Raw genomic sequence first — 13,423 nt, 5'->3', positions numbered from 1 at the left:
TGAATGATACAAATTACCAAAACTGAAACAAAAAAATCCGGAGCCATAAAATAAAAAGTAATAAGTTGGATTTCATCAAAATTAATAACTTTAGTTTTTCAAAAGACACTGTTAAGAAAAGAAATAGGCAAATGATAGACTAGAAGAAAATATTCTCAATACTTAGACCTTAAAAAAATTGTATCCAGAATTTATCAAGAATCTCTTGCAATTCTATAATAAAAGACAACTCAATTTAAAAATGACCAAAAGATTTAAACAGACATTTCAAAAAGGAGCTATATGAGTGGTCAATAAGTGCAGGAAAAGATGTCATTAGTCATCAGGAGATGTAAATTAAAACTCTAATGAGATATTACATGCCCGCTACAAGTGGCATGTAAAATTAAAGACTGGCAATAGCAGTTGGAAACAATTGATATTGTCATTTATTGCTGGAGGGAGTATAAACTGACACAAGTTTGAGGAACAGTCTAGCAGCTTCTTATAAAGTTATATGTACCACACACTTCCACTCCTGTTTAAAGGGAAATGGAAATATGTGCCCACATGAAGACTCGTCACAAATGCTCATGGCGGTTTTATTCATAATAGCCAAAAACTAGAAACAGTGAGATTTCTGTCAACAGAAGAGACAAACTAGTAGAGCCATGTGATGCAAAGTAGAGTGATAAAAAAAGAACAAATTACTAATACATACAACAACAGAATTAATTTCAAAGACATGTACAACAAAAGAAATCAGACGCAAATGAATGTATACATTATGATTCCATGTATATGAAAACCTAGGAAATGCAAACTACTATAATGACATACATTGGAGCTTGGTTGTTGTCTAGGTTCTCAAGTAAGTGTAGGCAGCCAGTGAACACAAGGGAAACTTTTAGGGTGATGGGAATGTTCTGTACTTTGATTGTGTTTATAGCAAGCATATACATTTGTCAGAATTAATTGATGCATACAATTAAAATGGATTTATTTTATTATACGTAAATTATACCCTTATAACATCTAATTTCTTAAGTTAAAACTTTGTAAAACTGTGTAATAACTAGAAAACAAGTGCATTTGTTCTTCAGCACATTCCAGCTAATGTCTAATGACCAACTAAAGTCATTAGTTTGGTTAGCATATCAGATTTGGGGTGTGGTGTGCTGAAGGAAGTTTTAAGATATACCTGCTTTATTTCTGTAATATCTAAATCTAAAACAAACCATTGATAAAATTAGAACTCCCTGTTGAGGAAAGCTAAGTAAAATATTGAGTTAAAGAGAGAAATGTCCTTATGTACAGTCTGCCATCTTGCTTTTGACTCATATTTTATGCCATTTGATAGGCATTTAGTAAATGATGTATAAAGAATATGATTATGTTGTGCTTCTCTCTTGCTTACAGTCTTTAGCTCCTGTTGCTCCTAAAAAATTAGAAAAAAAATAATTCATGCTTTCATTATAATTTATAAAGCCATCACATAGAATTTACTAAGAGAAATACATATTATTCATGTATTCAACAATATGCTTATAATCTAGATTTTGCCATCTTCTCAACAAGTGGAAATATATTTTTATGACCCAAACTAATGTTTTGGTTCATTTTTATGGCAGTGTGGAGATAAAACCACACCATGAAAATGAAACCATAGTATTCATTACAAACAAAATAAGGTTTTCCCTGACTCTTCTCCAAGTAATTATGTGGTTTAGGTAAAATTACTAGCATTGATTATATGCCCTCTGATTAAATCAAGTGAACTTACTCTGTACTAACTAAACTATTTCCTGAAAAAAAATGATAGATACTTTGGAGACATAGCAACCTGTATAAATATTTCCAACATTATAGAATAGTGAAGAGTAAAATACATTTTTCACATGAATCTCTTGGAGTCACAAGAATTGGTTTTAGGCAACTATTGCTAACTGTCTTTTTAATCAACTGTTCATTTACTCAAATTAGGCTCAAGTGTTTTTCCTATGGAAGAACCAACCTAGATAGCTTGTCTACCTTGCTGAGAATTATTCTTTCACACATCCCAATTCAGGCTCACTACAGATCTCCCCAACTTCCACCCCTTTATTTTTTTTTAATTTTTTTTTATTATTTATTTATGATAGTCACACAGAGAGAGAGAGAGGCAGAGACACAGGCAGAGGGAGAAGCAGGCTCCATGCACCGGGAGCCTGACGTGGGATTCGATCCCGGGTCTCCAGGATCGCGCCCTGGGCCAAAGGCAGGCGCCAAACCGCTGCGCCACCCAGGGATCTCCCACCCCTTTAAATACATAAAAATAAAAGGCCACTCCTTTCTTTGTGACATTCTCTTACTTGGGATATCTATGATAAACAAGGAACCATGCTAGCCCTGAGACAAAGATAAGGTGGAAAAGAAAGCAAATGACCAAGAAGATAAGTTGTTTTAAAATACTTAGCCTGAATCTGGCTAAAATCTACTTCAAAAATGATTAAGTGGTTTATAGAAGTAATGGTTTGTAAAGTGTGTTGGGGTGGGGGTGGGAGGAATGTGTTAGTTGAACACAGTTGAATCAAACACTGTAAGCTGTTCATTTTTTACCACCTGCGTGGCATAGTGCTGTTCCAGTGTCTTAAACATACGCTACCTTCTCTCTAAGATGCTGGCACACGCTCAAAGATCAAAATACAGATCGTGCATCATGATTTGACTTTATGTTCAGAATATAGCACTTTTTTTTAGAATTACTAGAAACCAAATACAAACATAAAAGGAAAGAGAAGATACTCAAAAAACTTATGTTAAATCATACAGATTTAGCCCAGAAATCACTTACAAGGGTACTCAACCTAAATACTGAAATGTATAGCTAGGATTGTCTTGGCAGTTTCTTTCTTCTCACAGATGAAAGAAAAAGATGTATTCTGGTTTTTTTCTACAAAAATAAAATTATATCTTTATATTCTAAGCCAGGGATATCTGTTTCTTGTGTAGAAATACTGTAAAAATGAATTTTAATAGATTAAAAAAATTGTATACAACTAAATACTCTAAGGAAATTATGAGTTCCTTAAAACAATTTATCATTCCTTAGCAAAACCAAAGTATTCAAAATAATCTTAAGATTTATAATAGATTTTTAATAGTAAAAGGTTAGGTTTGAGACCAAGAGGCATAGATGTCCGAATTTAAAAATTAACTTTTTAACTCCCTTTCCAGAAAACATATCTGTGATAACCCTGTGACATATATCCTTATTACATTACAAAGCAAAGGGTTCATTCTAAAGGCATTTTTATCTCTAGTCAATACTCCAGATTATAGGCTGATACTGTAAACAATCTTAGTTTATATTTTAATTTAGAATCCATGGTGAATTTGGACACTTTTCCCCTCCAGATTTGTCATCAAAATTATAAAATTTACAACAGGATCGGCTTAGCTTATTTTTCTCTCCATGGGCCTTACAACTGGATTGAGATAATAAAAAGTCTACATAGTTGAGATTCTGACAAGATATAATAATGCCCAAGTGCAGTCTTCCCCCATAACTTTGTTTTTTATCCAATCCAGCACTAATGTATGCAAGCATTTTTGGGAATGTATCTGCAATTATCCAAAGGCTATACTCGGGAACTGCCAGGTACCACATGCAGATGCTTCGAGTAAAAGAGTTCATTCGCTTTCACCAAATCCCCAACCCCCTGAGGCAACGGCTTGAAGAATATTTCCAGCACGCATGGACGTACACCAATGGCATTGACATGAACATGGTATGTATTTCTGTTTTCCAAAATGGAAGTACCTCAGGCATTATAGCTACAGTCCAAATGGGAAAGCTAGTCTCACCAGCTTTGAACCCCTTGCTTTTGTTTTCCTCTCGGATGTTTATTTTCTCCCCTGGAGATAGTCTCTCATTCTCAATTCATGGCATTGCATGGTGCTATATCTAGTTATATTGTGTGGCAAAGGCATTATAACATGATGCAAACTGATATAACTGTGTGTGGTAGAGTTCCCATTTCCAGTTAGAGAGAACATTACTAACATAGGATTTGGGCTTTCACCACATGTCCTAGCTGCCAGCACCCCAAAAGACAGTTGGACCCATGTGTGTTAAGATTTGACAGGTAAACAGCAACAACAACCGTGATACCCCCAAACAGAAATCCAAAGTTAACATTCCTTTAAAAAACAAGAAAACGAAAACAGGACACTTTGAGGATTTGTGGGAGAGGTTAGGGAACTTAAGCATGCCATAAACATTTAATGATAGGAAGTTTCATGTGTCTTCTAAGGAAAAATTTTTCTATATTTACGATAATTAACTATGTCCCCTTTCACTGTACCTGGTTTAATGCATCTTTCCTTTCAAGGGGGAAATATGGATTTCTTCATAACTTTTAAGCAAATTCAACATCAACGATAACTTTTCATAATTCTTCCCACCTCTATCAATGCTTAAAAATCAATACAGTTAATAACATGCCCATGGTCTAAAGAGCTCTTTTTATTGTTAGGTGGATTACACACATTCGTTTGATCTGTTTAGCTATAGAGACTGATTCCTAAAGATAATTATGTGACACATCCAAATTCTATGGCATATCACAGACCTATTAAGAAAGATTAAAAATATGATGACTTCCCATCTAGCAACTACTCCACTGGACAAAGACACAGTTTATAAGAATTCTTCAGAAAATAAAACTACTCACATTTAATGACATGAACAGCATAATATACTTTTTGCACAAGTGAGCCTATCCAATTTAAATAGACATTTTTTGTTTGAACAGTAATATCTTAATAGAAAAGCAAAGGTTCAAAATTAGAAGTCAAAGGACAGAAGACATTACAAACATTGCCCACTTTGAAAGCCATATAGGATAAGTTTATCAAAGCCACATGTGATCTATTTGAGAAGTAAGGACATGCCATTATAAATATTTTAATTTGAAAAGCTAATCAAATAGCACATTTTATATAAAAGCATAACTGAATTCCATGAGTTATTTCTAATTATTCCAAAGTTACTTGAGAAAATTAATTTGATAAATTGATATCACTAAGACAACACCTTAATCTCATAAGAAAGCACGTACAAATTGATCACTTTATGTATTTCCATCTGTATTATTGTTGAACAAAGATATCAGCATTCAGAAACTATCGGGGATTCTCTAATGCTGGGTTGGCTGAAGCAGTGTCAAGAATTTTTAATCAAAACACGTGTCACTCAGTTTTGTTGTTCCATACCGCCAGATTATTTCCATAATAGTAATAAACATTTATTGTACATCCCCTCTCCATATAACTAGTTTTGTGACATTTTTGTGATAAAGCCTATTTTTTTGACAACTATTTACCTTTCATTGTTTGACTCTATTACCTATGAATATGGTTTATATACCACTTGCCTATTTACAATGTACTTATGAAAGATTTATCTCTTTCCTGTCTGCTTCACACCTTAATACATGGAATCACAACACCCACCGGTAAGAACAGGAGGTATTTATATCCAATTTAATTCTCGTGTAAATTGTGGAGAATACCCTTGTTATCTGTCAGGTTTAGAGCTTGTTAAATGATTTCCAATGTTAGTTCTGATCTTTATTGCATGATATAGCAGAGGAAATACAAAGCAAGGAACTGGGGAAGATAACCTGAAGAGGCCAAGTTCAGATTAGAAGTCCTTAACTTTAACAACAACTTGACCTCTAGTAATATTTATATACAGTTTCCCCCTCCCCACAAAAAGGCACTTATCTGCTCCTTCCTCCACTCTGGTAAAGGTTATGGGTATACGGTTTGCATTAGATAATTGTCATAAAGAAAATGTCATTCTCTTTCATCATCCTCTATTTTCATGATGTAGGTGCTTTTCTTTCCTCTCATCTGCATGCCTGTATTACATGATCCTGGAGTGTGTGAGCTCTAAACCATGTGCCACTGAGTCTTGCATGTGGTTTTGAGAGCTTGACTTTGCACGAACTTCTTGTTTGTACACAGTGTCTACATTTCTCATCTTGTGACTACAAAGTGAGTAAAAAATCAAAGTGCAAGATTACTGAAAACTCAGCAAATGGAAGATGCTTGTTTATTAAGCACGATGTACAAAACAAAGTTAGAGAAAAACAACTGTACTCTTAGACTATTGAGAGATTTAAAAAAAAAGAAGAAGAAATCAAAGTGGATTTTTTACCTCCAAAACCACATTGTTATGATCCCTGTGTCTTATTACTTTATTATTAACTAAATAGTAATTAGTAATAGTTTAAATTTATGTATTGTGATACATAAAAGTACACTAAACTGTTGTATTTTTGCATCAGCATTTCACATTATTCCATTTAAGTATAAACTTAAGTATAATTTCTCATGAAACATTTCAGGTAATTTTTTTACTGTTCAGCCATGTCAAAATGGGGTATAGATTTTCCAATCACACTGTATTAATTGACTCAAAATTATTTTTCATAATCCAAAACATTTAATTGCTTGATAGATCCCCCAAACATAGGAAATAATCGACTAAAATATGCAGCCATATTTCTTATTCCTGGATATTTTGCTTTCTGTGAAATAGCTATCGCCAGAATGTTCCAGAACCTAAAGAATTCTGGGGACATTTATGGGCTCCCTTTTAATCAAATAAAATGGTAGAGAGTACAAAAGGAAAAGGGTTAGTATAATTAAGTTAGAGGAAAGAAAGTGTTCTTTTGTACCAGATGTTAGGCTTAGGTATAGTGAAAATTATCTCAAAAATATCTATAGGTAAATTCTGGAAACCTGTTCCCATCTTCTCCCCCAAATTTGACTAGTTAGGAAAAGAAGATACTTTCTCAGATTAAGACTGAAAGTATCTCAAGAAATTTGCCCCAATCAAAGCTGTCCTCTGACCCAGTCTCAAACTCTCTGACATTATTCAACAGTGATTTTAGTTACAACATTGGCAAGAACTGAAAATCATCTTCCATGTCAGTGTAGAGGCGAGTTTCTTCATACTACATAAAAGAGCCTGGCTTGAATGAAGAAGACCACTAATAGCCATGCTCTATACATCATTCTGGATTGAGAGAAATAAATCATTTATACAAAAACTGATTCAGAATCTAAAATCATATTGACATGGGAAAAAAAACTTTATAAACATTTAATGAAGAGTTTTATTTCTTAGCCTAAAAATGTCCCCCTTGTAATGCCTAATAATATAAAACAAATCAGAAATAGGAATTCAGAAGACCAAAACATTAGCTCTACAATTTGCCACGAATCTTGGACAAGTCACTTAACCTCTCTGCAATTTCATTCACTTGTCATTGTCAAATGTTTTAAAGTACCAGAACTCAAACATGCCAAATGTATAGAACAGTAATTATGGAAGTTATGGAAGTTTTTCCAGTTGAAGGATGGAGATTCTAAGCTATCTGCTGCCTACTCTTTTGCTTTCTATAGTGGGCTTCTACTTTTCTTTGATGATGAATTGTTGATGGCAGAGAACAGAAGGGGATCATTTCAGGTAAAAACTGGTTCAGAAATAAAGACTCATGGGGGGAAGCTCAAGGAAGAATTAGGCAGGTGGTGCAGAAACAACTTTTTAAAATTTATTTTAGGAAGAAAGGGAGCAACTGACCTCTTTTTGGAGAGGGGTATTAATGGAGAAAATTTTGAGAAACAGCCATAGAAAGGAGTTGGACTAAAAACATAGGAAGAGGAATGAATGTTTCAGCAGGGTAGATAGACACATTTTCCCTAAAGACAGGCAGGAATGAAAAAAGAAAGGGTAGAGGCACTGGCTTTGAGGAATAAAGAAGAAAACTCAATGGCACTAACACGATATGGTCCAGTCTCTTTCGTTAAGCAGATAGTACATCAGGTCCTCAGAAGGGAGGAGGTATAAGATAGGAGAAAATTAAAGAGGGGGAGAATTTTTCAAGATTTCAATTAAGAGTCAATATCTTAGGCTAAAAATGTTTAGAATCACAGTAGAATTCTCTGACAAAGAATTCACTTATAATGGCCCCAACAAACAATGCCAATCAAAATGGAAAGAAAACTAATAAATAATGGCATATTGTCTAAAGAAATTCTTACTCCCTGGAGTTGATGTGTTGTCTAAGAGCCATGTTAGTGAAAATCTGATTTCCTTTCCTTCCAAGGCTCTTTTCCAAAGCTCCTTTGCTACCCATCAGAGTACCCTTTGCTAACTAACTACTGACCTTAGCTACTAGCTACTACCCACCTACTACTACTTACTACTAACTACTATCTACTTAGCTAGCATTGATTGTATCTGCATCCACAGTCTAACTCTATGCCAACAAAAACTTTGTTGTATCCATTCTGTGTGCTTACTGAAATGACTTCATCTATGCCAGACCTTTACATTCAAATCTCCTCCACTCATGGACCATTTTGATACACCATAGTGAAAGGCAGCGATGGGTCTTTCAGTCAGCAACTCATGTAAAAACAATCCTTGTGTCATTAAACTTCATTAAAAATGTACAGCTTATCTTCACCATATTGTTTTTATTCCCCCTTAACTGTTCCTAATGATCCTTTACATAGTCAAATTGATAAATATGGTTAATGAAAAACCTTTGATTCATTAGTCATAAAGCTTAATAAAATGATTAAAAAACATGGTGCCCTCATATTTGTTCCTCTAGTAAGCAAGGATTCTATTTCTAAGAATTCTTCGGAAAATAAGATCACTTACATTGAAAGATATCAATAGCACAACACAATTTTTACGTAGGCAAACCTGTGTAATTTGCATAGATATTTTTTGTTTGGCTAATAGTATTTTAACAAAAAAGCGCAGGTTCAAAATCAGCAGCGTGCAAAAAGCATTGAAAATATTGCCAAATTTTGAAAAACATGCAGCTTCTCTACACAGCCTAGCAAATCAATCCACACATTTAAAAATAGGGCAAAACCTGAATTTAAATGATAATGATCCTTAGGACTGGTGACATCTTTTAGTTTTTTATAAAGAAATACCTAGTTACCTTAAGAGTTGAATTAAAATACTTGTCTACAATGTACTTTAAAAGATATTTTCAGAGGCATGCTGATTAGTTAACAGGAACTGCCTGGCTCTACAAAAATTATGTAAGTGGTAAAATTTTGAACTGTCAAGAAATTTCCTACTAGCACACATACTTGCCTACTATAGCCAGTACCTGAACAACAGGTGCTTACGAAAGAACAAGGCCCACGTCCTTCCTATTTTCACCAAGCTATCCACTCTAAAGTCTCAAAAATACCAGAGAGAACAATAAATACCATCTGGAACCCCCTGACATGAACAATATCAGGCTTAAGACAGACATCTGGTATTTTCAGGTCACAAATGGTATGTGCTCGATCATGTTTCACAAATGATTATGGTCACTTCATCCTGGTCTCCAACCATTATCAAGAAGGACTTATTTACAGCTGGCATCATGCCGCTTCTGTGCAAAGGGAGTTCTTAACAGTAAAATCTTGTCTTTAGTGGTTCCTGAGCCGAGAGAAATGATAGCCATGGCCTCAGGCTTTACACATGAAAAACAGTCATTGCAGAAACACCACACTGAGCAATGAACATACTACAGTTTCTCCATTCATTAATAATGTTCCTCTTCCAGTAGGAGGATAGTGGAAATGATGCCTCAAATTATTATTTTTTTTTAACTCCTTAGAATAATGGTACTTTCAAACCAGACTCTAGAGGGCAATTTCTCATGCTGGAGAAAGTGATGTGTTTTCAAATATTTTCTTTGGAGTCTTAGAAACACAGGAGAAATTTAAACTCAATTTAGGATCACTTAATATTCAACACAGGTTTAATCAATAATTAAAATATGGAAAAACATCAAGACACCAAAATTCCGTTTTAAACTATTCTTTGTAAACATGACTTTAAGGTCCTTTTAATTCAACTATTAGAGTAACTCAGCATTATCAAACTTAATGAAATCAAACCATTTGCAATTTCTCTCAAAATAAAAATCCAGTATTACTTTAGTGGAAGAATTATTTGAGACATTACAGGGGTATGGGAATTCATATTGAAATGGATATGTAAATATTCCACCCAATATGTCAGAGTTTTTTAAATCACTTTTTAAGGGTGAAAATAAGCAAAAGTAAGTTCATCTAGTCCAATTGCTCTTAATAGCCTAAAGGCCACAGTATTCAGGGAATTTATATATATTTTGTTTTTCTTGGTTTAGACGTATTGCTATCCATGAGGATGAGCATGAATGGAAAAAAAATAATCATTGCCTCTTTCATAGCAGATATTCCTAAAAAAAAAAAGTCTCTTTTTTGTTTGCATCTTGGGCTCCTATTGATCAAGTGGGTCACCCCCCTAGTAGAATTCTATACTCAACTTAGGAATAAGGACTTTCTTATTCAGGAGTCCGGCACCTCAGATGGTACGTTTTAATACTCTGGAGCTATGTTAATTCATCTTTTCCCACTCCGCTGATAATCTTCTCAGATCAAAATGCTAACTAAAAGAGATCAGTAGCTAGAAACACCTACCAGAGTGGGAAGATAAGTCAAAGACTCACTCCACATAGGTGTAATTATTGTATCAGAATCATACTGTTCCATTTCTATCCCTCACCTGTTCTAATTGTGAATCATTATGTATGAATATGAGGAAATTGGAGCATTAGTTGTGTTTTCTAAGACAGGGGCTTTAGCCCAGAATCTAACTCTAATTTTCTCTGCTTTACCTATGATCGGTGCTTAGTGTTGAACAGCAGACACCAAGCAGTGAGGTCAGAGCATTATAACAAAGCAGGTATGGTTAATCGGGTTGTTTCCCCTATGAATTACCTATATATCTATATATAGCATTTTTGTATAGTTTTTCATCATCTTTTTCTTATCATTTTATAAGAAAAATTTGTGAATTACAGATCCTAGTGCTTTGTCATCTATATTGCAGTTTGTTTCCAATCTCTTTTCAATGTGTTGGTTTTGATTTAAAAAAAAAAATCTTTTGCATTTAAAAGTTTTTTTTTTTTTAAGATATGGTCCAATTAGTCAACTTTTCTTATATAATTCAGAGGTCCTGTCCTGATTTTCAAAGGTCCTACTAAAACTATGGATTATACAAGTAGTTTCCCAGATTTTCTTACAAATTCTGTTACATTATTAGAACGAAAATTCTGTATTCTGTTTGAAATGTAGTCTTGTGAATGATTTTCTTTATGTGAATAGAAAATAATACTTCTAGAATATAAATAAGTCATTCTTTTTCTATTGATTTAAAATACCACCTTGTTTATACATTAAATTGTCAGATACAGTTGGTGTACCTATCTTTGCTGTCAAAGTATCTCTATTAGTTCATTCTTATGACAATATAATAATGATTTGTACTTAGTGGCTTTATATCATGCTTTAATATCTGACAAAGTAGGTCAACCCTAACTAATCTTGTTTTTCTGATTTCCCTAGCTACTTGAGAGTACTTATTCTTCCAGATAAGATATATGACTATTTTTATTCAATTACAACAAACTCCATGTTGGCTTTTGAGATAATCCAACAATCAGATTGTCAACTCTGGCTAACAAGAGTCAGAAATTATAACCAATATCAAACTTTACCAACAATTTCAAGAATGTATGTAATCATAAGGCATAAGCAAAACGTGGAGGCTCTTCCTTGCCATATTAGTATGTGTTCTGGCTCAGATGTAACATAGCGGGTCCTTAAATAGTGTATGTAATGGCTTAACACTTAAGCACAATGAAACTCTTTTGGTCACTAAACTTCTACATTTTATAGTCTGAAAGTTGCAGAGCCTACATAACATTTTCCAGGAAGCCATGTCCTATAAATATTTTAATGAAAGGTTTGTTTACCAAAGTAATTTAGATAACATACATCCTGCTAGAAATACTCTACAGATAGGAAGTACCCCATCTCCTTAGTGTGTTTGCCAGGAGCAAATCACTAATGTTTTGTCATTAGCTGGTCACTTTTCTTTCCAGATGTTCCTCAGGAAAGATAGAGAATAGATGGTAAGCCTGCTGCTAACCTTTTCCTATGAATTTTACGTTAGTTTTTGCATAACTTTGGAATTCATATATTAAGTTCTTATCCTTGCTGCACAATAAAATCATCTAAAAATACATTAACCAAACTTCAGTGCTTTCAGATCCACTCTACAACAAATAAATCAGAATTGCTTATAGTGAAATCCAAGCATCAGTATTTTTGTATGTTTGTTCTAATATGTAGCCAGGATTGAGAACTCTGGTTTAGATCTTTAAAAATAAAATCTCCTTCAATGAAATGTTATAATTTTCCTCTGAGAAATTCTTATCTTCGTTGTTAAATTTACTTTTAAATTTTATACAGTATAGTCAAACAAATGAAATATATGACATATTTCCATTTTTACCTACTTATAGGTAATAGGGAGTAAAACTGTCTTCGTTACAGGCACCTTAACAAATTCCATGCCTTGTTTTGATAGGATTTTTTCTTAGTTTAATATCTGGTTTAGTTTGGGGTATTCGAGGGATTTCCTTGAGGATTTCCTCTTGGATGTTCTAGATACACAGTCATATCAGCATCAAAAATAAATAGATTCATTCTCTTTTTAAATACTGTGTATTATGATTTTTAGTTCACTAGATCCTCCAAAAAATTTTGAATAGTAGCAGCTAACTTCAATACAAATAAATTCACCATTAAGACTCATACTTTTAAAATATCTTTGCATTCCTGAAATGAATCCTAATTGGTCATACAGTTTTTGGTTCTTTGTTGATTTTGTTGATTAGTAAATTTTTTCAAGTTTTGCATCTATTTTATAATGATATTGGTGCACACTCATATGCTCTTTAACTGTTAAAGAAATCATCTGTAAAACCATGTGGTCCTGGAGGTTTTCATAGTAGGTCACCATTCCAACTCTACCATGGTAATTATCTATTCTGTTTCTTCCTTGGTCAATTTTGGTAATGTATGTTTTGTGAAGAATTCATCCATTTCACGTAGGCTGTCAAAGTTGTTGTAAAATTGCATGTAGAATTCTCTTCTAACTCACTTAATCTTTTCTATATCAAAAGGTACACCTGCTTTCTCATTCCTAAACTTGTATATTTTTGTTCTCCTTCCCTTTAACAGGCTTTTGAAAAATTTATAAATTCCACTGGATTTTGTTCAAGGAACTAGCCTTTGCATGAATTTATACCTGCTACTGTTCTTTTTATTTCTAGAGTTTGCCTTCATTAATTCGCCCTTTTTTTTATTCCTTTGGATTGTCCTATTATTTTTAACATTGTATTAAGGTCATTTATTATTTGAATCTTTCTTCTATAATAATGAAGGCATTGAGAATTTTCCTCTCAATGCAATCTTTTCTGTGGTTTCATGGGTTTTAATATGACATGTTCTCCTTTTATTGCTTTTTACATTATTT

General features: G+C 33.5%; 1 protein-coding gene across 1 annotated transcript in view; it reads left to right on the top strand.

Annotated features, from left to right (window-relative positions):
- KCNH7 (potassium voltage-gated channel subfamily H member 7) overlaps nucleotides 1–13,423 on the top strand; it is a 477,016-nt gene that overhangs the window by 428,141 nt on the left and 35,452 nt on the right. The window contains exon 9 of the mRNA XM_041722501.1: nucleotides 3,550–3,749. Coding sequence (XP_041578435.1) covers nucleotides 3,550–3,749 — 200 coding nt within the window. The remainder of the gene's footprint in view (nucleotides 1–3,549; nucleotides 3,750–13,423) is intronic.

This window comes from Vulpes lagopus, chromosome 11 (assembly GCF_018345385.1).
Source record: "Vulpes lagopus strain Blue_001 chromosome 11, ASM1834538v1, whole genome shotgun sequence".
Taxonomy (NCBI): domain Eukaryota; kingdom Metazoa; phylum Chordata; class Mammalia; order Carnivora; family Canidae; genus Vulpes; species Vulpes lagopus.
This window is presented reverse-complemented; position numbering and strand designations above follow the sequence as displayed.